Raw genomic sequence first — 26,004 nt, 5'->3', positions numbered from 1 at the left:
GACTGCTGAACAATTGATCAAATGGCCACTCTGAATATTTACATTGAACTCCCCCCGCTTTGTTTTTACATTGCTGCTACTCGCTGTTTATTAACTATGCATAGTCACTTTACAAATTACCTCGACTAACCTGTAACACCACACATTGACTTGGTACCGGTACCCCCTGTATATAGCCTCATTATTGTTATGTAATATTCTTGTGTTACTATTTTTATCTTTCACTTTAGTTTATTTTGTAAATATTTCCTTAACTCTATTTCTTGAACTGCATTGTTGGTTAAGGGTTTTAAAGTAAGCATTACACGGTAAGGCCTACGCATATGAAAAAAAACATTTGATTTGATTTTATGAACTAATTTACCGCCTGGCGATGTCACCGGACAGGCCGAAACTCCATCCCACTAAAACAGGCTGAAATTTCAGGTGTTTTTTTAAACGGCACGAAAAGTGCATTATCATAATTTTCACAATTTCACAGTATTATTCCAACCTCATAGTGTGGAAATATATATAAACGTCCCTTTTTCAGGACCCGGTCTTTCAAAGATAATTCGTAAAAATCCAAATAACTTCATTGTAAAGGGTTTCCCATGTTTGTTCAATGTACCATAAACAATTAATGAACATGCACCTGTGGAACGGTCGTTAAGACACTAACAGCTTACAGACGGAAGGCAATTAAGGTCACCATTATGAAAACCTAGGACACTATAGAGGCCTTTATACTGACTCTGAAAAACACCAAAAGAAAGATGCCCAGTGTCCCATGCCTTAGGCATGCTGCAAGGAGGTCAGGGCAATAAATTACAATGTCCGTACTGTGAGACGCCTAAGACACGCTAGAGGGAGACAGGACGGACAGCTGATTGTTCTCGCAGTGGCAGACCACGTGTAACAACACCTGCACAGGATCGGTACATCTGAACATCACACCTGTGGGACAGGTACAAGGTGGCAACAACAACTGCTCAAGTTATACCAGGAACGCACAATCCCTCCATCAGTGCTCAGACTGTCCGCAATAGGCTGAGAGAGGCTGGACTGAGGGCTTGTAGGCCTGTTGTAAGGCAGGTCCTCAACAGACATCACCGACAACAACGTCGCCTATGGGCACAATCCCACCGTTGCTGGACCAGACAGGAATGGCAAAAAGTGCTCTTATCTGACAAGTCGCGGTTTTGTCTCATTAGGGGTGATGGTCAGATTCGCGTTTATCGTCGAAGGAATGAGCTTTACACCGAGGCATGTACTCTGGAGTGGAATCGATTTGGAGGTGGGGGGTCTGTCATGGTCTGGGGCGGTGTGTCACAGCATCATCGGACTGAGCTTGTTGACATTGCAGGCAATCCCAACGCTGTGCGTTACAGGGAAGACATCCTCCTCCCTCATGTGGTACCCTTCCTGCAGGCACATCCTGACATGACCCTCCAGCATGACAATGCCACCAGCCATATTGCTCGTTCTGTACTGCTCATTCAGTGTTCTGCAATGGCCAGCGAAGAGCCCGGATCTCAATCCCATTGAGCACATCTGGGACCTGTTGTATTGGAGGGTGAGGGCTAGGGCCATTCTCCCCAGAAATGTCTGGGAACTTTTAGGTGCCTTGGTGGAAGAGTGTGGTAACATCTCACAGCAAGAACGGGCAAATCTGGTGCAGTCAATGAGGAGGAGATGCACTGCAGTACTTAATGCAGCTGGTGGCCACACCAGATACTGCCCATTTCTTTTGATTTTGACCCCCACTTTGTTCAGGGACACAGTATTCCATTTCTGTTAGTCACATGTCTGTGGAAATTGTTCAGTTTACGTCTCAGTTGTTGAATCTTGTTATGTTCATACAAATATTTACACATGTTAAGTTTGCTGAAAATAAACGCAGTTGGCAGTGAGAGGACGTTTATTTTTTTGCTGCGTTTATAAAACAAAGGAAATCACATTTGTGTCTGCAATGGGCCTTTAAATATATATTTAACTAGGCAAGTCAGTTAAGACAAAATTCTTATTTACTATGATGGCCTACCCCATCCAAACGTGCACTGCCCAATTGGACTCCCAAACACTGCCAGATGTGATACAGCCTGGATTTGAACCAGGGACTGTAGTGACACTTCTTGCACTGATTTGCAGTGCCTTAGACCACTGTTCCACTCAGGAGCCCTGAAGGTCACTGTCTTCTGTTACAGAACAAAGTAGAGGAGAACAATCAGAGATTCAGCCCAGCAGCAGATGGTAAGTGTCTATCTTTTAGAGTGTGGTCGGTTACAGTTTACTTGAAGTGATAGTTCTCTTTTTTGACGTTTTAGCTTATTTTCCACTTACCTAGGGTGTTGTGGAATCATCAAAACCATTTTAAAGTTTATTAGCAGGTTATTTATCAACTTCCAGAATCTCCTGGCTAACAGTTTTTATGAAATATTGTATCCGTTAGCGGTGCATTCAACGTATTATAACTGGCATAGTCTCTCTTGACAAGGTGTGACATGAAATATGAAAAATGCTAATATGGGGAGATTGACTTGGACTTGACTTGGATTTTGGACACAAATGTCCAGGTAAACAAAACCAAAGCATGGATTGCTGTCTTACCTTGTCCATAAACTGTTCACAGGGTAAGGAAACTACGTCATTTTGTAATTTGAGTGAACTATCCCTTTAACTATTCTGAAACTCATACTCCGACATTCCCGTTTTACTGAGTGACGAAGAGCTTAGCAACCACCTGACATGTAACCGGTGGCATTGTGTGGCTTAACAGCTCTGCTTCCTCGCTCACACGTCCGCAACTGGGATTGATCTTATGTCTTCTGTATCCCAAACATGTGACCACCCTCTAGTATCACATCCATGACGCTGGTGGGGGTATTTCAAGCTGAGGTGTGAGCTTTATCAACTCAACGTGGTTACACTCGCTCCTCTCAGTCCACAGCAACCCCAGGCTTTGAGCTGAGTGCAACTGCAGATCCGGTTCACTACACCACTTTAACCGGCGGCATGCTACTTGCTTAACAGCTTTGCTTCCTCGCTCACAAGTCCACTGCTGAGAGGGATTGATCTTGTGTCCTCTGTCTCGCAAATACACGTGACCGTCCTCTTGAAACACCTTAGTCAGCTTAGCCACGAAAAGCAATTAAATGGCACAGGTGGTGGTATTTCAAGCTGAAGAGTGAGCTTTACCAACTGAACTCGGTTACAGACAACCCATGACAATGTGAATGTGATTGGTCGAGACCCGTAGTGCAGAGCGTTTACACATTGTACGCACTTGTTCATTTTCCACTCCTGAGTGTCTCTAGCCAACTCCAACACATTTTCCCCATGGTTTTGAATGCGTTAACTAATGCAAATGCTAATGCTAACCCTAATGCTAACCCTAATATAAATGCTAATGCTAACCCTAATACTAATGCTAATGTGATAACTGCATTTATTATCGCAAGCATCATATCAGTGTCTACATGTGAACATATTTTTTACATTCTGTCATTTAAAAGATGACAACAACCAGAAAATCGTAGTATGCATGAAACATGACAATGACATGACAATAACATGACAATATAACATGAAAAGAGTGCTACACTGTAGAAATACAGTTATTGTATTCAAATACAAAGTGACTCATTTCGAACCCAGGTTTACTACTGCCCTCCTTGCTTGATTAACTGGTGTTTTCACAGAAGCCACACACCTCCCCTTCGGTCGACCAGCGGTTATTTTCCAAACGACGTACAGCCTCCTCCTCCACAGTGATTTCATCAGTGGATACAGCCAGGAGCTCTCCATGCCCCTATGGACGTCATTCACAGTGCCCAAACAAGTAGGGTATTCATCACATGGAACACAACAAATGAAACTGACCTCAAGTCATTTAATGACTCGATCCATATGATTTGAGAGTTTGTCCTCAGACCTGTGTCATGTTGATTAGTGGTTTCCGAATGTAAAAAAAAAACTTGTGACCCACATAAGGCTATTCTAGTTTTCTTGTTACCCATAGAATAGACACAGAAAAAAATGTTATAGCCCCAGCCCAGTCTTTGGTCAGGGACCTACCAGTATGTCTGGAGCCACCATTTTGGAAACATTGTATTAGGTCATATCTTCCCAAAGCTCCTTTGAAATGTATCTTTTTACTTGAATGGGTGCAGTGAGTAGCATGCATGAAAACAATTAGTAGTCCTGTTAGGAGATCGTAAATGTAATTTTGGTCTTTGACTCAACTGGTTAATTGCATTTTGTATTAGAATGAGCCTGGTTTTGATTTATTGGAGGGAGAGAGCCTGGATAGGGACTTGCGTAACACTAACCGAACAGAACCCTATACAGATTTAGAAACGATACAGCACACAAATTAACTAATGACATGGCCCCAATCACATACAGAAACACTGTATTGGGTGTTTGTTAACAATGGGTGTTTGCCATTTCTATCTCATTTTACGATGGGATTTCACAATGTGTTACCAATGACAACATGTTCCCTTCCAGGAAGAAGTCACACCCCTCCCTGAGCCTGAGCCAGTGAGTGAGTGTGTGAGAGCAGACCTGCGGGTTCCTCCTGAACACAGCCAGGCCTGCACCACCTACAGCCAGGATACAGACGTCTCCTATGGCTTCCTCTATCCACCAGGTGAGTTGCACACAAGTCCACCCTGGGTCATGTTCATTAAGGCATACTGAAGCAAAACGTTTTGCAATGCATAATAAAAACAAATGTATGTTATTGGACAAGTTCAGACAGTATCTCCCGTTTCACTCAGTTTGGTACCTAATGAAGATGACCCTGGTCTTGGGGGTGTGCAGGCTTTTTTCCAGGCCTAAATGGGAGGTAAATTAAAGTATATATTTACATGTTTTATGCTAGAGCTGGCCCTGTCTCCTGAATCAAAATATGATGCGTCACTGATCACAAACACCGTTCCCATGTACCCTGCATTCAAAAGTGAGTATTCATTTATTTATATTTACATATTACATTTTTATTTGTATATTTCCAACCCATTTGAAAATGCTGGTTCAAATGCTTTATAAATCTGCCACTATGTTTTGTTAAGCAGGTTGTTGTTATCGGTTCTCTAAGGAGATCCTTGTTGCTCAATATTTGTTTTTCTCTGGTAGATGCTTCCCTCCAAAGCTATTACAGTTACCAATCACATAGTATATAGTACATGTGGCCCTCTGTGAGTGTTGTGCTGTATCTTTGCTTGGACTGGCCATGCTAATGTGTGGAGGGAGAGGTAGGAGGGGGAGTGAGGAGGGAGGCTAGTCTGATGACCTCAGGTCTGGGAGAGAAGGGACAGGGTGACACCCATTGTCCTCTCACTGGAGAGAGACGTCCAGTACCCACCCACGCACTCACTCACACACGCACTCACGCGCACACACACACGGGTGCGCACACGCACACACACACACACACACAAAGAGAGAGTCTCAGTGAAGCCTGGTGTGGTGAATGATTGTAGAGATGGATGTGAAGAGCAGTTCCCTTGTCTGGGGACTTTTAGAGCAGGGCATGACTTTTACTTCTTCTTGAAGGAATGTGCATCAAAATTAAACCAGACTTTGGCTTTTGAAATGCTTACAAAGTGCCCTGCTATAATTTAAATGGTGTAAGACCACATTAATAACATGTATTCACAAAACGCTATACTCAGATGCAGTCTAGAGAGTATTTTTCAAGGCTGGCTATAAGAATTAATTTCAGTTCATGAGTCCTTATAACGTCCCAAATGCATTCATGCAACAGGTGTTTTACAGACAATGTTAGAAAGCATTTGTTTTGGTTATTTGTTTTGCTGTACCAAAACAAAACCACATTTGCTTGTACCTTGTTCTCTTTTCCCTTCAACTCTGCAGAAATATGGAGCTACCTCCAGGGGACTCTTCTCAAGCGCTACGCAGAGGAGAATAACGGCATCAATGTGGTCACCGGTCCCATCTTTGACAACAACTATGATGGCCTCCGGGACACCACCGTGAAGATCAAAGAGTAAGAGCTCAGAACAATAGCATTTGCTGGCCTGAGAGCACTTAGCATCTCTGAACGTAATTTGCGAACCGAGTGCATACCGATTTTACATGTTGAATCCCAGTAAAAATGTTGGCAGTCAAACATCTACAGTAGATTCACTTTACTGCAGTGAGCTAAATCAGGGTCACACAGAGTGATTCTTTGAAACAAAAGTATACACCTCACACACATGGCTATGGGCTTAAAAAAAGAAGGCACCTGTACCATGTCAGATATAGAGTTGAAATGTATTCAATTTTGAGTTTACATCCCAAAATTACACTTTATTAACAGTACCAGTCAAACGTTTGGACACACCTACTCATTCAAGGGTTTTTCTTTATTTTCACCATTTCTACATTTTAGTAATAGTAACTATAAAATAGCAAATATAGAATAGTCTTAAAATTCTTCAAAGTATTTCGGATGGCAGGTAGCCTAGTGGTTAGAGCATTGGACCAGTAACTGAAAGGTTGCTAGATCAAGTCCCTGAGCTGACAAGGTAAAAATCTGTCGTTCTACCCCTGAACAAGGTAATCAGCCCACTTTTCCTAGGCTGTCATTGTAAATAAGAATTTGTTCTTAACTGACTTGCCTGGTTAAATAAATAAAAATATTTAATAAAGTCACCCTTTCCCTTGATGACAGCTTTGCACACTCTTGGCATTTTCTCAACCAAATCATCCCAAACCATCTCAATTGGGTTGAGGTCGGGTGATTGTGGTGGCCAGGTCATCTGATGTCATCACTCTCCTTCTTGGTCAAGTGGCCCTTACACAGTGTGTTGGGTCATTTTCCTGTTGAAAAACATATGATAGTCCCACTAAGTGATAACCAGATGGGATGGTGTATTGCTGCAGAATGCTGTGGTAGCCATGCTGGTGAAGTGTGCCTTGAATTCTAAATAAATAACTGAGTGTCATCAGCAAAGCAACTCCTCCTCCATGCTTCATGGTGGGAACCACACAAGCGGAGATCATCCGTTCATCTACTCTGCATCTCTCAAAGACATGGTGGTTGGAACTAAAAATCAAAAATTTTGACCAAAGCACAGATTTCCACCGGTCCAATGACCATTGCTCGTGTTTCTTGGCCTAAGCAAGTCTTTTCTTCTTATTGGTGTGTTGTAGCATTTGCTGTCATTAAATGTGAAGACTGTAATATTATCAAATCAATTCACTATGTGTAATTATTCCATAATTCAATTAATCACGGAATAGTAATTAACTAGGAAGTTGGGGCACCACGGGAAAATGTTTGTTTGCTTTTTAATTTCCCGAATATAACGCTTCAGATATTTTATTATCTTATCAATTAGTCTTCTATTAATGTATTGTTACCTCATCAGGCTAATTTCTGAACATCGCAAACCCTTGGATATTTGCACGAACCCTAGCATCAAATCATGAATCAGCGATATACAAATTGGCTTTATTATTTATTTCCTACCTAACTAATCAATCCCCAAATTACATAAACACACACACAATTAGTTATACAATGGGTACTAACATGACACATGGAAAAGTCCCTAGTGGACGAAACTGATATGACGGCTTGGTAGACAAAGGAAAAGGGTGGGGACAGCTCAAGAGCGGGAAACTCAGAGTGGACCCACTGTATAACAGTATAACTACACTCATGTAAATGCTAATACTTTGAACATGAACAGCCGCTCATTAGAAAATAAATAGCCATTTACGGTCCGTCTGCTAGATAATAGTTCATCAGAGAGTCTCTGGTTGCGTTCCCCAGAAGTCCCAAGGTCTTTCGTGGTTGTAGGTTGTTTGAGAGGATACGTCAGAATACCATTCGAAAATGTTCTTAAATCGGATGCATTTACCAGACTAAAGTATTCAAACAGCTGCAGCCTGAATAATCGGTCTTTAGTTTGTAGATTTCTTCAACATTTCAGCGTGGGGATGATCTCCATGTTCTCTGGTCTTGTGCTTTTGTAGAGTTGTAGTTTAAACCACTTCACACACCAGCATCACCCGGCGTTTTGGTCTAAAGTAGTAGCCATTTCAACGTGGGAACCCTGTTATCTTGACTAAATGTACATTTTGTCACAAGCCATTTTATTCTGGAGTAGAAAAGGGGGCGTGCCATGATGCTGATGTAAATGTCTGTGCTCACGGGGTGTGGTCACTGACTAGTTATAACTTTATATTAAAAGCCATACTCTCATTTAGAAGGCTAACATCATCTTCTCACAAATAGTTTCTTATTTTATACAACACTCAGAAGCAAACCCCAAAATTGAGAAGTGTACAGTCGTGGCCAAACATTTTGAGAATGACACAAATATGCATTTTCACAAAGTCTGATGCCTCAGTTTGTATGATGTGTTACATCCATTGTTAGAAGGAGACCAAGGTGCAGCGTGGTAGGCGTACATTGTACTTTTATTTTAAATTAAAAAACAACAAAATATAAAACGAACGTAAAGCTATATGCAGTGCAGAAAGCAACTACACACAAACAAGATCCCACAAACTCGGGTGGAAAACAGGCTGCCTAAGTATGATTCCCAATCAGAGACAACGATAGACAGCTGCCTCTGATTGGGAACCATACCCGGCCAACAAAGAAATAGAAAACTAGAATGCCCACCCAAATCACACCCTGACCTAACCAAATAGAGAAATAAACAGGCTCTCTTAGGTCAAGGCGTGACATGATGGCAATTTGCATATAATCCAGAATGTTATGAAGAGTGATCAGATGAATTACAATTAATTGCAAAGTCCATCTTTGCCATGCAAATGAACTGAATCCCCCAAAAAACATTTCCACTCCATTTCAGCCCTGCCACAAAAGGACCAGCTGACATCATGTCAGTGATTCTGTCGTTAACACAGGTGTTAGTGTTGACGAGGACAAGGCTGGAGATCACTCTGTCATGCTGATTGAGTTCGAGTAACAGACTGGAAGCTTCAAAAGGAGGGTGGTGCTTAGAATTATTGTTCTTCCTCTGTCATCCATGGTTACCTGCAAGGATACACGTGCCGTCATCATTGCTTTGTACAAAAAGGGCTTCACAGGCAAGGATATTGCTGCCAGTAAGATTGCACCTAAATCAACCATTTATCAGATCATCAAGAACTTCAAGGAAAGCGGTTCAATTGTTGTGAAGAAGGCTTCAGGGCGCCCAAGAAAGTCCAGTAAGCGCCAGGACCATCTCCTAAAGTTGATTCAGCTGCGGGATCAGGGCACCACCAGTACAGAGCTTTCTCAGGAATGGCAGCAGGCAGGTGTGTGTGCATCTGCACACACAGTGAGGCGAAGACTTTTGGAGGATGCCTGGTGTCAAGAAGGGCAGCAAAGAAGCCACTTCTCTCCAGGAAAAACATCAGGGACAGACTGATATTCTGCAAAAGGTATAGGGATTGAACTGCTGAGGACTGGGGTAAAGTCATTATCTCTGATCAATCCCCTTTCCGATTGCTTGGAGCATCCAGGAAAAAGCTTGTCCGGAGAAGACAAGGTGAGACAAGGTGTCATGCCAACAGTAAAGCATCCCTAGACCATTCATGTGTGGGGTTGCTTCACAGCCAAGGAGAGTGGGCTCACTCACTATTTTGTCTAAGAACACAGCCATGAATAAAAAATGGTACCAACACATCCTCCGAGAGCAAATTCTACAAATCATCCAGGAACAGTTTGGTAACGAAACAATACCTTTTCCAGCATGATGGAGCACCTTGCCATAAGGCAAAAGTGATAACCTAGTGGCTTGGGGAACAAAACAGATATTTTGGTTCCATAGCCAGGAATCTCCCCAGACCTTAATCCCATTGAGAACTTGTGGTCAATCCTCAAGAGGCGGGTGGACAAACAAAAACCCTAAAATTCTGCCAAACTTGATTCTATTTATACAAGAATGGGTTGTCATCAGTCAGGATGTGGCCCATAAGTTAATTGACAGCATGCCAGGGCGGATTGCAGAGGTCTTGAAAAAGAAGGGTCAACACTGCAAATATCGACTCTTTGCATCAACTTCATGTAATTGTCAATAAAAGCCTTTGACACTTATGAAATGCTTGTAATTATAGTAGTAACTATAGTAGTAGTATTATAGTAGTAGTATAGTAGTAACATCTGACAAAAATATCTAAAGATACTGAAGCAGTAAACTTTGTAGAAATTAATATTTGTGACATTCTCAAAACTTTTGGCCACAACTGTACACAACCAAAGACACAGTAATGTGTGTTTCCATAATTTGCAAATACATTCTTTAACAATCCTACAATGTGATTTTCTGGATTTTTTTTCTCATTTTGTCTGTCATAGTTGAAGTATACCTATGATGAAAATTACAGGCCTCTCATCTTTTTAAGTGGGAGAACTTGCACAATTGGTGGCCCCACTGTATGCTTTTCCTGCTGAGACGGCCGCAGTGCTTGCGGAAGTGTCCATAGGGCAAGAGAAGTTCATCTCAACCACAGTATTGCATGACTTCAAGGAGAAGGGAAGTTGCTCATTCACAGAGACTGCTGGCTCAAAATCATGAAAAGAATGGTCAATTAGGTTTGCTATTTGAATGTGTTGAGCTATCGTAATATCTCCTTGGATCGGATTCTGCACCAAGAGGTTTCGAGGTCTTTTTCCCAAGGGGTGCTTTCGACAGACACCCCTCGTGGATGACTACATTGCAGTGGAGAAGGTACTGTGACCTGTGACCATGGTTGGGTTTCCATCAAGTCAGCTCCTAGTAGCAGGGTTCAGATTCGAGGATGGTCACGTACAAGCGAACAAGCAATATGTCCTAGAAGTGTAGTTTCTGCATGGTTCTCAATGTGATAGGTGAGGTAGTTTGAGTGAAACCTCGAAGTGTAGTGTCGCATCGTTCCGCTTTTAACCCACGTTTAGTTGACTTCAAAGCCATTTTGAGATCATTGAACAATGTTTGAGAGATGAGCGATATTGTCGTGTCCGAATCAATTAGCACATGACAAGTTAAGCAGTCCTCCAGGACTGTTTCCACATATGGCCGTTTAGAGTGGCTTTTAGTGGACATATTCCCCACAAAGTGGAGTGGTCGTCTGCAACGACATGATTTGCCAATTTAGTTCAAGATGAAAGGAGATCGACTTTTCGGATTTTGAGTGGGCTTGGCTTTAGCGAAGCTTTAGACCTTTTTCTTTGCAGCCTTTGTATCAGAGTCTATAGACAAAGCCTGTGGGCTTGTTTCTTGAGCGAGCAGGCCCTGGATAGGGTCTCACGTGAGAGCGGGAGAAATTCGATTTTTAACGTCCTTGCTAAGGGTGTTAATTCCTGCGGACCTGGTGTCCGGCAATTCCCCGTCTAGTCCTTGTGACTTATCTTTCACCCTTTTCTCCAAATTTTCTCACTTTAGTTCTTCACGTAGCAGAACTTCTAGAGGACATTGGTCTATGTTTTGATTGTCTTTTAACCCTTTGTTACCCTTGTGCTCTGACACTTTGTGTGGGTTGGGTGCAGTTACATACCGAAAAGGTCGATTGCAGTGGTAGTAATTTTGATGGCGACATACTGTACAGTTATTTCGACCGCGGTGGTTATTGGAGTCGTGGTTTCATGGTAGAAACCGTTGTTGTGCGTCATTTCTCAACACTCCAATACCTGATAATTTACCCTCTAACTGGATTTAGTGCTCCTGGTCAGGGCGCTTAGCATTGCGTTTGTTTGAATGGTAACAGCTCTTCCATTCCTGTTTCATTGAGTAGGCCAAAGTAAGCTGAATGAAGCCTATGATAGTAAGCTTGTGGGTGTTCATTCCGAGCTTATTTGACAGTGTTAGCCAGTGAGCTATTGTGTTTGTGAGTCGCAGAACCACTGAATTCTAATTTCAAAGCTGTGGCAAGTTTAGAGTAGTCATCTAGCATTTGTTGCTGTTGTAGACTAATGAACTTCGTCACGTGTCTATTCAACGTTCGCTTCAACTGGTAAAGCCTGTTATAACCCGTAGCATCCAATGCGTCCTCTATTCTAGCTAGGAATTTCTCTGTGTCGTTTGGCTGACCTGGAACGAGGTGGAAAAATTTTGGACGAGGTTGTCAAGGCATTCCGCGCCAAGTAGGCGAAGAGGGTTGGCTTCATCCTGTGGGGATGAAAAAATAGGAGAAGCCAAGCTCTGGCTTTGTTGGCAAAGTGGCGCCATATTACTCAGTGCCGAATGGCCAAGAGGAGAAGACTGGGGGACACATGAGGGAGGTACAGTCTGAAACCTTCTATGGTCTACACTCCTTTGAGTATTGGGCTCCGGTTGCTTGGTTGGGTAGTCAAGCTGTAGTGTGTGACCATTCTGGAATTCCTCAAGATGGTACCTAAGGGTGGTATTCTGCTTCATTGTAGATTTTGGACATGTGAGTGTAGCACTTGCTCCCTTCGGTCTCATACTTATCTGTCATTGTTTGCAGATAGAGGGTCTTGAGTAAGTAGCGAGAGATTCAGTGATGAGATTTCCCCCACTTCCTAAGAAATCAATATTTCCATCTTCATCACCTGAGTTCTCTCATCATTCATTTGGTCAGCGACTTTAATGAGTTATGCTGATTTGTCATCCAACGATCATCATCATACGTTTTTGCAATTACATTTAATTGTTCAGCTTTCAACCGCAGTTCTACAGCTAGCATAATATTTCCCTTTTCTGCTTTTGTCATTAGTTTCCCGGTTCTCTCCACCTTTCCCTTTATGTCTACCGTTTCCTGCTCATGCTTCAGCTGTGCACTGCAGTATTGGACCGATGCCAATCTCGGATGGCAAAACATCAGGGCTAAACTGGAGAGACCCTTCACAAGGCCTGCGCCCGATGGTTGATTTTGGAGAGCATTTGTCGCGATTTCTACTGTTTTTCCCCTAATGGCGTAGTTAAGGTTGCTACCGCTGAGGTCAGAAACCAATCATATTATGGGTGAGGGTTCATATAGTATTGTGAGAATCTCAATACAGATAATATTGGCACGTAAGTATCGTGATAATATCATGTTGTGAGGACACTGGCAATTCCCAGCCTTAGTGACAGGTCAAGATGTTGCCCTTTCACTCAGGTTTGTAAGATGCCTCAAAGGGGATCTTTTGTGTTATTGTATTTTTATGTTCATGTGTTTATGGCTGTTCCAATGGAGTAATCTGGATTGATTTGTTTGTTTTTTAAATAATTTTTATTTAACCTTTACATAACTAAGCAAGTCAATTAATAACAAATTCTTATTTACAATGACAGCGTACCCCGGCCAAACCCTAATCCAGACGATGCGGAGCAAATTGTGCTCAGACCAACGTGCCACTCAGGAGCCCGAAATACATAATTAATCAAGGGTCTCCAACAGGTTGATTGCGAGCTACCAGTAGCTTGCAGACCTATGAGTAGCCACCAAACAATCATGAAAGTACTGTAATTTCTGGACTATTAAGCGCACCTGAATATAAGCCGCACCCACTGAATTATAAAAAAATATGTATTTTGTGCATAAATAAGCCACACATGTCTATAAGCCGCAGGTGCCTACCGGTACATTGAAACAAATTAACTTTACACAGCCTTTAAACGAAACACGGCTTGTGACAAAAATAAATAGGCTTTAACGAAACACGGCTTGTAGAAAAAATAAAAATAAAATAGCAGTAAACAGTAGCCTACCAAGAAAGTCATTGGTCACTATCTTCCTCCTCAGGTGCACTGAAACCACTGAAGTCATCTCCTTCGGTGTCGGAGTTGAATAGCCTCCGAATTGCTTCATCCGATGTTGGATCGTTTTCATTGTCGCCTTTTCACTTTCATCCGAAGGCAAATTCCCCGCTGAGCTCATGCTGCCCTCTTCAACACGCAGCAGTCCAGCGTTTCGAAACCCGTTGATGATAGTGGATTTTTTGACAATGCTCCACGCTGTCAGGACCCACTGGCAGACTTGACCATAAGTTGCTCTTCGCATGAGGCCCGTTTTAGTGAAGGATTTCTCCCCACTTGTCATCCAAGCCTCCCACTGAACACGGAGCGCCACCTTCAATGCACGATTTACACTGATGTCGAGTGGCTGCAAATACTTTGGGCCATCTGCTTTTCTTCCCTCTGAAAGCTTTTGTTGTCTTTTTGCACTGAGTCAGTTCCTCACGCTGCTGTTTCCAACGTCTTATCATCGACTCATTAAGGCCAAGCTCCCGTGCAGCAGCTCTATTTCCTTTTTCAAAAGCCAGATCAATCGCCTTCAACTTGAAAGTTGCACCATATGCATTTCTCCGTGTCTTTGCCATGATGAGGGTGACAAAATGACTACCGTAATCAGAATGATGGGAAGTTTGAGCGCACTTTACGTCACATTATGTGACGGTGCTCAGTTTTTTGGCGGCATGAATCTTGTGAAAGCGGGAAAAATCCATAAATTAGCCACGTCAATGTATAAACCGCGAGGTTTAAAGCTTGGGAATAAAGTAGCGGTTTATAGTCCGGAAATTACGGTACATGCAATTTTCACGTATTCTACCGCAAACTGTCATAAACAAATCTGACAAGTATCAGACATAGCAAGCTCCCAGCTACTATCTAACCAATGCAACATTGACATTACCCCACCCTGGTTAGCCACTATTGTGTCACACCCTGACCTGAGAGAGCCTTTTTATGTCTCTATTTTGGTTTGGTCAGGGTGTGATTTGGGTGGACATTCTATATTCTATGTTCTTTAGTTATATGTTTTGGCGGGGTATGGTTCTCAATCATGGACAGCTGTCTATCGTTGTCTCCGATTAGGAATCATACTTAGGCAGCCTTTTCCCCTTTGTTATTTGTGAGAAGTTGACTTGTGTTAGTGGTACTTAGCCCTCGTAAGCTTCACGGTTGTTGATCTTGTTTCTTGTTTTGTTGCCGTCATTCCATAATAAAGGAAAATGTACGCTCACCACGCTGCGCTTTGGTCCACTTCTTTTGACGGCTGTGACATATTGGCTTAAAAAGCCAAACCTAACACAATATTTGCTAATCCATTTCCAGCAATATTTCCCCTTCCTGTTTGTGTGGCGCGGGCGTTTTTCTATTACTCTGTGTGTAGCCAGTAGTGATGGGTCTTTCGTAAACAAACGGCTCTTTTTTGACATCTCTTTTTGGTAAGCGAAATGCATATTTGAACAAGCCTTCATCTGGCTCCCTGATTTGCAAACTTTTACTACTGAGCTCTGAAGATGGTAATTCCTTAGTTAATTAACAATATAGTGAGGAGAGAGCCTCATTCTGGTTCAAGCAAATTGTAACTGGCATGCTGTTTATTTACAACAGTTTTTTTATCGCTTTGGTGCAATTTTCACAAATATGTGGTACATTTTTACAACTCTTAGTACAAAACAAAAAATTATAATTAAAAAGGCAGTTGTTTCAAAACTCTGAACAGTACAAGTATAACACACAAAATCATACTGTCACCTTTTCACCAAATTTGATCATTGTTTCATCTAGAAATACATTTTAAGATGGCAATACATGTTCTTATAAAGTAATTACCTGTCACAATTCAAAGCTCACATTACTTTTGATACATTGTACTATTACAGAGAACACAGGTATAAATACACAGGGGATAATGGGGAAGATGGGCGACACCTGGAGGGGTGGAGACAATCACAAAGACAGGTGAAACAGACTAGGGTGTGACATTTTACACGTAAACTGGTTTGTCTACCACAGATTTTGAAAATGTCTGTAAAGTAGAAACATAAAAAGTATAATGATGATATTTTGATTCAAAAATACAAATCAAGATCAGAAATGTACTGTATGTAACAAATCAAATGATCTAAAAGTTTATTGTTCGGGTACACAGATTAGCAGATGCTACAGCAGGTGCAGCGAAATGTTTGTGTTTGTAGCTCCTAAAGTGGAGTAATACAATATCAATACAATACCAATACAAAATAATCCAATAAGTTCAAAACAAGAAGGAAATGCATCCACTATACATTAAACATGCACAGTGCATTTAGAAAGTATTCATACCCCTTGACTTAATCCACATTTTCTTGTGTTACAGCCTGAATTCAAAATGGATAAAATAGATTTTTTGTTCATCCATCTACACACAATATTTCATAACGACAAAGTGAAAACATGTTTTTAGAAATGTTTGCAAATTTATTGAAAATGGAATACAGAAATATCTAATTTGCATAACTATTCACACCCCTGAGTCCATACTTTGTAGAAGCAACTTTGGGCGGCGATTACAGCTTTGAGTCACCTTGGATATGTCTGTATCAGCTTTGCACATCAGGATTTCTTCCCTGTAGATTTTCTCAAGCTCTATTAAGTTAGATGGGGAGCGGCTGTGAACAACAATCTTCAAGTCTTTCCAAAGATTTTCAATGGGATTCAAGTCTAGACTTTGGACGAGTTTGGACTTTCAAGGACTTTCACATTCTGAAGCCATTCCAGTATTGATTTGGCTGTTTGCTTGGCGTCATTGTCCTGTTGGGACCTAAATCTTTGCCACAGCCTAAGGTCGTTTGCACTCTGAAGCAGGTTCTCATCAAGGCTTTGCCTGTATTTGTCTCCATTCATTGTTCCCTCTATTCTTACCAGTCTTGCAGTCCCTTCTGCTGAAAAGCATCCCCATAGCATGATGCTTCACGGTAGGGATGGTGTTAGACGGGTGATGAGCTGCGTCTGGTTTTCTCCAGACATAGTGATTTGCATTCAGGCCAAAGAGCTACATTTTGTCTCATCAAATCACAGAATCGTTTGCCTTATGCCCATAGAGTCTTCAACATGCCTTTTTGGTATTTCATTTTCAATACATTTGTAAAAATGTCTAAAAACATGTTTTCACTTTGTCATTGGGTATTGTGTGTAGAATCTTTTTAATTTAATAGATTTTGAATTCAGGCTGAAACACAACAACGTGTAATAAATCAAGGGGTTTTGAATACTTTCTGAGGGCACTGTATCCAAAATGAAGTTGTTGGGATCTTTTTGATGATGGGGGGGGGGGGGGGGTTCACACTGCTTTACTAAAATTGCATTGGCCTATACAGTACTGTAATACCATAATATATGCCATTTATATAGCACACGCTTATATCCAAAGTGACAACGGTCCATACATTTTGGTATGTGACCACAGTGGGAATCAAACTCAAAACTCTAGTTGCTTGACCCATGCTCTTATGAACTGAACCACGTACAGGACCACTACAATACAGAAGTACAATACAATACTGCAAAATACAATACACTATTACAATACAGGTGGAAGGCCATGGATGAGGCATGCAATGATTTCAATCCAGACCTACAGTATGTCAGGCTTGGATTCGCCAGGTTTTTCCGCAGCTGCATGAACAATGAGGATATTTACTGTGATTTCGATGACAACTTATGGCCAAATACTCCAGACAGGCTGGATGCAAACTAGTGCTGCTAAATATTACGTGTTTTTTCTTTCATTTCTTTCAATTCATTACATTGTGAAAGATGTCTTCAATGATCACACCTTTGATCACACATGGGATAGAAATTATGGACATTTGATGATCATTACATTTTTATGGGTAGTTCAAGTGTACTGCCTAATGCGAAAACAGTGTAATGTACTGTAGTTTACAGTACTGTAGCATACTGCATTTAAAGGACAATTTTGGAACATGTATCTTACATGTTTTTCTATTGGATTAACTTTGTTAAAATTACTAAATTGCAAAGATATTATGTTTTTGTGATTAAACCAATGTACTCATTATATTTCACAGTAAACATTTTGGATCAATGGCTGTGTGGTGAAAGATGGCTGTGTGGTGAAAATGAATGCACAATAAAAAAAAGTGTTGGATGTAAAACTGGCTGTGTTACAAGTGTTACCAATTTGGAGTTTTGTTCTAAGATTTAGAAAATTCACCACATATTTGTGAAAATGGTAGCAAAGCTGTAAAAAAACTAAGACCTACCAGGTCAGGTTCCTCTGATCATGTTTGTTTTTGTGTCTGCAATAGTGCGTCTTTCTGTGTAAAAGAAAAGGGTAATACCTAGTCAGTTGCACAATCGAAATGTGTCTCCTGTTGAATCAGAGAGTTGCAAAGGGCTGCCGAAATGAACACTTCAGCAGTTCTTGTTGCGGGTTAATTGCTTTGTTCATGAACGGCAGATTTTTCCACCTTGCTGACTCAGGGAATTGAACCAGCAACCTTTCAGTTACTGGCCCAATGCTCTTAACAGCTAGGCTACCTGCCACCCTTCCGTGTGTGTGTGTGTGTGTGTGTGTGTGTGTGTGTGTGTGTGTGTGTGTGTGTGTGTGTGTGTGTGTGTGTGTGTGTGTGTGTGTGTGTGTGTGTGTGTGTGTGTGTGTGTGTGTGTGTGTGTGTGTGTGTGTGTGTGTGTGCGCGCGCGCGTGTGTGTGCTTGCCTGTATCTTCATTAACGTGACTACTTATGACTGTGGCCCACATATGACCCCCAGACACGCCGCAGTCTCGGCTCCAGTCCCTACACACTACTATGTAGTGATCACCAGCTGTCAGGATGTCAACCAGACGGCCAGTGTGTGTGACGGCCCCCTCAATGTCTTCTCCTTCCTCCTACCACACCGCTCAGACAACGACGAGAGCTGCAAGGTAATTCTCTCACCACATGGGGGCACTATGTCTATGGCTGTCTCTCTGCTTGAAGAAGCCTACTCAAGAAATTGTCATAAACCACAGATCTAGAATACAGAACCCATAGAAATAGAATCCCCAAAACAATTTCTGAATATGTATGTATTTCACCACACACCATTACAAGGTATTTACCTAGAAATGACATGGCAAAACTAATTCGATTGACGTTATTCCCTTGACAAATTCTTTGAACCACATGGTACTTTGTTGCTCATGAATTGTTCATCAGTCTTAGAAAAATTGCTGGCATGACATTAAATGGTGTAGACAGGAAGTACTGAGTCCATTCCCATGCACAGTCATTCAGTCAACTTTGCATCTAACAGCCTTTACCACACTTTTGTATTTCCGGACTTCTATTGCACTACTAAATTATTGGAGTGGCCATTAGAATGAATATAGGTCACTCTTCCCACTAACCTTTTGCTGCACTAACTCATAAAGGCCTGATTCCGGGCGGAGATAAGCGCACACAACTCTGACCTTTGTATAATCTTACATTGATCTCAATGGGACTCTTCCACGAAAGTTGGAGATAAGGGCACAGAGATCTCAAGTCAGAATACGACCTCTTTTCATTGTCGGCAGAAGATGGCATTTATTGCAGCCTTCTGTGTCAGTTCAAATTTCACAATACAGCCGTGGATTTCAAAATGGAGTGCTATGGTAAATATAACTTGTTCACTATGACCCTCTGGTCTCATGATGATAACGATAATGACCTTTCATTGTGTACTCTTGAGGCTGTATCTCTTAAAGTTGTGTAGGCCTACTGTTTGAACCATTGGTCTTTCATTAGTTCTACTGTTTATGACCATGACCACTTATTTGTCTGTGACCTTTACTGTAATTGCCCATCTGAGGCTACCTGACCCCTCTTCGGAGGACAAATATCTTCTTTTTTTTTTTACAAATTTTTCTACATATACATACATTTTACCTATACATTTTACATACACATTTAACATATACACTTTACATATGTGGTACTTTTATATATAACAACAATACATTACCAAACAAAGTCTTTAATCCCAACCCTCAGCCACTCTCAGCCCATCCCACCTACCACCATAGTCCGCCCTCTCAGCCCATCCCACCTACCACCATAGACCGCTCTCTCAGCCCATCCCACCTACCACCATAGACCTCAGCTCTTTAATCCCAACCCTCAGCCACTCTCAGCCCATCCCACCTACCACCATAGACAGCCCTCTCAGCCTTCCCACCTACCACCATAGACCGGCCTCTCAGCCCATCCCACCTACCACCATAGACCGCCCTCTCAGCTCATCCCACCTACCACCATAGACCGCCCTTGTTTGGTTTCCATGTGCCATATATTTTTCAATTATGTTGTGATGTTTGACAACATCTTTCTAATCGTATATTATCCACAGATTGTGAGCTAAAGATGAAAACCTTTCTTATGGGTATTATTATATTATTTATTGAGTGGCTATGGCTTTCCATATCGCCCAACACTGCTATTTGTAAGGTTAGTTTTGTTGTTGTGATGTTGTGATTTTTTAACCATTTCTGAACCTGTGACCAGAAACAAACTAAATAGGGGCAGTACCAGAATAAGTGATCTATTGATTCTGTCTCTTCGCCACAAAATCTACAAACTTGAGATTGTTGTATGCCCCATATATATTGCATTCTGTTGGTGGCAAGAATTTGATAGAATAATTTAAATAGAAAAACTCTTAATTGTTGAGTCAAGTGTATATTTTTGTACCAGTTCATAAACCATGTGCCATGGAATTGGTACATCAAAAATCTCCTCCCATTTACTTTGCAACCTGTATGGCGCAGCTGTCAACATTTCTGTCCTCAGGTGAAACTAGTATATTTTTCTATTTATGCCAGTTCCTTTCAGCCAATTTCTATCTTTAATATATGGCAGGCAAACAAGTTCCCTTCCTTCTGCCTTTTCCACTTGCCTCCTCCATTTGTGTGGTAGTGCTGCAATCAGTTGGTTGTAAGTTTGGATTGAGCAGAAATTCACATATATTTTCAATAACTGCATATGTGACATAACTCCTCCATTTCTAGTCATAATATTATTAACAAATATCATTTTTAAACATTTCTTCCATAAAGAATGTTTTTTTTATTAATCAATATATTTGAGGTTAACCATAGCATTTGTTGTAATATTTGTTCTTTCTTTTCTGGAGGATAAAACTGAAATTGTAACCAGCTTTGTATGGCTTGTTTAAGATAGGGCGATACTTTATAAAAAAAAAATCATTTTCAATTAGTCGGAAATGAGAAGTTATAATCTATATACATGAATGCTCATATTTGAAAGTCCTAGCAGGCTATAAGCATGTCAGCCTAGCCTGCTCAGTTCATTGGGTACAGTTGTTCGTAAAAAAAAACAAATGTAAAAAGAGAAAACAACATAAAAATATATCGCAAGACCAGTCCTTTTTTATGTCCATTACATGCAAGACATATTTCATGGAGTCTTCATTATATCATGTTATATTCCGACAGTAAAAGGAACAAGGAACGTAAGATTCTAACGGCCGCTAATGACTGCCAGTAAAAATGTGTCTTAGGCATGAACTTATATCCTGTTGTATCATACAATGGCTGTGCCAGAGGAATCTGCAAGCCAACACCGGGCACTCTCTTATGGGAAGGCATACTCAAGTTTAAACACACAATGGATTCCGACACAGCCACGGCACAACAGCCAAGAACACATGCAGTACTGACAGTCCGGAGTGAGTAAACTTGTAAAACCAACCCTCACTCCACCCTACACATGATGTTTTTTATTCCAGGGTCATTGCTCTATCACCTCAGCTGTTTTACACCTAGGTCTATATCATTAGGATTAAGAATATAAAATATAGCATAAATAGCTTATATAGAAATATATAATATACCTTTCTCTCGCTTAGAGAAGTGCTTCCATAAGCCAATTATTGTATTAGTTATACCGTTAACTTTGATCACTTTATCCCAGTGCTAACCAGCCCACACATACACTAGAGACAACAACCCTGTTGACAATACCCTAATCCATCCATTTGCCAGTGTGTATCGGAAGAATAATCATCCTTTATATTTTTTATACTTACTGTAATTGATGGATTAGGTACTGAACTTACTGCTCGTCTGAGGCTACATGACCATGACCACTTATCGGTCTGTAACTTTTACTGAACTTACTGTAATTAATCGTCTGAGGCTACATGACCACTCATCCCACGATGTCAGTGGTGCTGCATTGTGCCCTTCTCACTCAGTGTGCTGCGCAATCCGAAGCGTCTTTCACTCGCATTGCTCTCCATCACGTGAACGGGTCTTTCTCACAGGCTACAAGTGAAGACAGACACATCTGGGACGCAACTGCGCATGTCCTTATCCAATTCCAAGGTGCATATTGAAGATATTGGAAGAACTGTCCACATTTACCAACAAGATGAGTAGGCCTAACGGACAGCAAAAGCACTAGCCTATGTCAATCTACTATGCCCCCCAGTACAAAAGTTAACCTATTCTATTCTGTGTGAGAAATGAATGTTCCAAACATAGTCTGGGACAGTTGTGGAATGTGATAGATCCCAAATTAATAGAACCACTAGCATCAAAAAACTTTTTTATGCAATGTGGCTGAAGCAACAGATCAGAAAGTGTAGCGTAAAATGTTGGTAAACTATTAGGCAATTTTTTTCACATTATAAGCGCAGCAATGTGCACATGGTAGTAGGCTTTAAGCGTGAATGTTCCATTAGCGGAAAACACCATTATCAAAAGTGACTGCAAATGAAAATATGCATGTAATGCTTTAATTATAAACGTTTTTATGGTGAAATGTATCTTCTCCAAACTTGAAACTCACGTACTGCTTATATATGCCAGTTAGGCTCTACACCCCTTGCAAAGCAGATTCATGTGCTTAATTTTAAGAAGTTATTTGGCCACTTTAGTTGTGCTACTAATCTTATTACATCATATAGGCCTATGGGCTGGGCTACATCAGGTGTGGACTACCACTATGATAGGAAAAAAGTTTTCAAAAAAGGCCATCGTTTCTTATGCTGGGCATCATTCACAAGTGATCATATATCATTCACAAGTGATAGGCTAATATTGTCACCAATCAGACTATTCTTGATTTAATCCTGTCTTTACATATACTAAATAATATATGTGTGACATTGGTATTGATTTAGAATGGACCATTATCTTGCACCTGTATCAAAACAGGGGCAGCGGCAAATCTTTTATTTCATCGATGCACTTAAATAGTAAAAAGGACGCTTTTCCCTGTGGTTTATTTTCATGCCAGCCAGGTAGGCTATACTCCTGTTGTAAATATAAGCAATGTGCTTAATATTAGGAAAGTTGAGAAATAAATATAGTAGGTCTAGCCTATAGAATGCTGATGAGATCCTCCTCTTTTATTTTGCGTCCATCACTCTGTTTTCTTCCGCAATTGTATAGCCTATAGAAAAGTTGCACAACATGAGCTCATGGGCTCCCATGAAGTGTTTGATTAAATTTTCGAAAACATTTGCATTGATGTCAGAGTGATTACAGGGACAATAGAGTGCTGAGTACCAGACAGTTAGCAAGTTTAGTAGGCTACTAACGACCAGCAGCAGCATCAGAGTTTGGAGAAGACTAAATACAGTGACTAAACGGCCATGTGGAATTTGACTGCCTTCATGACTCGTGACCCGCCGGTGTGGTGATAATACCGTCACTGCAACAGCCCTACTTGTGACAGTCATATAGTGGGTTTCCTATCGATGCAGCTCTGTTTTTTTCTGGTAACGTCATTGTAATTTCCGCTCTATCAATATTGATGACCTTGTAACGCTGTGTGTAGTCTTTTGAAATGCTTTCTATAAATAATACAGAGATTGAATGAGCCAGCTGATAATGCCCAAATGACATATGATTTATATGTAACACACATACAAATATGTTCATCTCGTCTTGTGGTGGTCCTGCAGAGCTCAGAGGACGAGTCGCAGTGGGTGGAGGAGCTGCTGAAGTTGCACACAGCGCGGGTCAGAGACGTGGAGATCCTCACAGGGCTGGACATGTACCGCTCCACCACCCTGAACTACACCCAGACCCTCTCCCTCAAGACCTACCTGCACACCTTCGAGAGTGACACCTAAAACAGACACACACAAACTCACTCTCACTGTATCTCTATCGCTTTCTCTTTCTTCTCAAATGTCATACTGTGTTTCACTTCCACTCTTTGTCTCTCCCCTCTTTGTCCCACTGGGCACAGATGCAAATTCAATGTCTATTTCACGTTGGTTCAACGTAATTTCATTGAAATTACGTGAAAAACAACTTTGATTCAAACCGTGTGTGCCCAGTGGGGTCTCTCTCTTTCTCTTTCCCTATCTCTCTCACCAGTACATGTCTGATCCTTAGGTGTATATTTTTTATAGTATTTGTCATATTTATTATGTAGAGGATAGTAATGCTGCCACTTTGTCACACTAATCAAGAGAGCTCTTGTGTTCGAAATAGGAGTGGAGTTAGACTTTTGTTGTGTATGGTTTGAGAGAAAGTGTTGTGTTGTGAATTAAGTGTTTGTTTGGGGAAGTGGAGGAATGGGTTGGATTAGGTTAATGGAAGCTTTCGGTTGCAGGAAGATGATGTCATATCCAGTGGTGGAAAAAGTACCCAATTGTCATACTTGAGTAAAAGTAAAGTTATCTTTAATAGAAAATTGAAAGTCCCCTAGTGAAATACTACTTGAGTAAAAGTCTAAAAGTATTTGGTTTTAAATAATTGTTAAAATATACTTAAGTATCAAAAGTAAAAGTATAAATCATTTCAAATTCTTTATATTAAGCAAACCAGATGGCACCATTTTCTTGTTTTTAAAATTTATGGAGAGCTAGGGGTACACCAACACTCAGACATCATTTACAAATTAAGCATGTATGATTAGTGAGTACTCCAGATCGGAGGCAGTAGGGATGACCAGGGACGTTCTCTTGATAAGTGCGTGAATTTGACCATTTTCCTGTCCTGCTAAGTATTCAAAATGCAAGCAGTACTTTTGGGTGTCAGGGAAAATATATGGAGTAAAAAAGTACATTATTTTCTTTAGGATTGTAGTGAAGAAAGAATAAAAGTTGTCAAAAATATTAATAGTGAATTAAAGCACAGGTACCCTAAAAAATGACTTAAGTAGTAATTTGAAGTATTTTTACTTAAGTACTTTACACCACTGGTCATATATATTAATACTGCAGAGTGATGATCTACTATAGCCTGACGTGTCTTTGTAATTGGTGTGAAGACTTTATTGCCACCTCCTACACTTACATAAGGTTTACATAAGGATGACATAGCAAATGTTAAAAACAGTCGAGACACCAATGACAATTTTCTGTAATACTTTATTGGTGACATAAAGTGTTGTTCAGGTTAGCTAACAGGCTAGTGGTGTGCATTGGTATTATGGGTGTTAAAAGTGCTCTTATAACTGTGTTATAACGTAACTTTAGCAACTGGTATATGATGTTTATGACAGTGGAGTCAAGTGCAGTGTTTGGCTGTTTGGCTTTGAGCGTACTGTACTAAATCTACTACTGATAACTGCCCTGCTTGCAGAACACTTGACTCATTGAAAGTCCTACAGATTCAGCACAAATAACAAACATTTTCATGTCACTTAATACAACCTCCATTGATGGCCTCAGATGTTATGTTGATGGTATCTGGTTATGTTTTTACCTTCTAAATGGTGTATTATTAACATGTGGCAAGGTTCTGATCAGAATAAATTCTTATAATGTTGCAGATGAGCATTTTTTTTGATTCAATAACCATGAAATTAAAATAACTGGTTATACAGTAGGAAGCCTGGCATGCCAAAAATTGTTCAGAACTTATGTTGTGTATAGAGACATTTGAGAGCACCATCTTGTCAATATTTGAACCTTGGGGGTGTGGTATATGGCTAATATACCACACCCCCTCGTGCTTTATTGCTATTATAAACTGGTTACCAATGTAATTAGTATTCAGGGCTGTTTATAATTGGCTGTTTATCCATGAGAAATGATTGTGCAAGGTACCCACTAAAATCTGGGTGGTTGTTATTTCAGATTTAGATGACTGGCTTTGCAAAGTCCAGAGAATGTACGAAGCGCCGTTCCCTCCTTCAGTGGAAGTGTTGATTTCCTTCAAAGAGCTGTTAGGCTTTGTATTTGGTGCCAGTAAATCGTGGTAGTCCTGGTTCATAAATTAATTTGTGGATGATATCGACACTAGTTCGCCGGGTGTCAAAGTGTGGCCCTTTTTATTGTATAAAGCACTCAGGCCCGTCCGGTAATGTCTGGATTGTTTTCCACAAAATGC

General features: G+C 40.8%; 1 protein-coding gene across 2 annotated transcripts in view; it reads left to right on the top strand.

The window, feature by feature from the left end:
• LOC135549938 (ectonucleotide pyrophosphatase/phosphodiesterase family member 2-like) overlaps nucleotides 1-25,443 on the top strand; it is a 37,394-nt gene extending 11,951 nt beyond the window's left edge. The window contains exons 19-26 of one of the 2 annotated variants that reach the window (XM_064980338.1): nucleotides 2,187-2,232; nucleotides 2,556-2,612; nucleotides 3,681-3,820; nucleotides 4,492-4,633; nucleotides 4,868-4,945; nucleotides 5,863-5,995; nucleotides 18,441-18,594; nucleotides 23,622-25,443. In XM_064980338.1, coding sequence (XP_064836410.1) covers nucleotides 2,187-2,232; nucleotides 2,556-2,612; nucleotides 3,681-3,820; nucleotides 4,492-4,633; nucleotides 4,868-4,945; nucleotides 5,863-5,995; nucleotides 18,441-18,594; nucleotides 23,622-23,792 — 921 coding nt within the window. In that variant the 3' untranslated portion in view covers nucleotides 23,793-25,443. The remainder of the gene's footprint in view (nucleotides 1-2,186; nucleotides 2,233-2,555; nucleotides 2,613-3,680; nucleotides 3,821-4,491; nucleotides 4,634-4,867; nucleotides 4,946-5,862; nucleotides 5,996-18,440; nucleotides 18,595-23,621) is intronic. The other variant, XM_064980339.1, reaches the window with a different exon arrangement.
• Nucleotides 25,444-26,004: the final 561 nt, after the last annotated feature.

The sequence above is a fragment of the Oncorhynchus masou genome, chromosome 12 (genome assembly GCF_036934945.1).
Source record: "Oncorhynchus masou masou isolate Uvic2021 chromosome 12, UVic_Omas_1.1, whole genome shotgun sequence".
NCBI classification, from domain to species: Eukaryota; Metazoa; Chordata; class Actinopteri; order Salmoniformes; family Salmonidae; genus Oncorhynchus; species Oncorhynchus masou.
The sequence above is the reverse complement of the archived record's forward strand: the minus strand, read 5'-3'. Positions and strand labels throughout refer to the sequence as shown.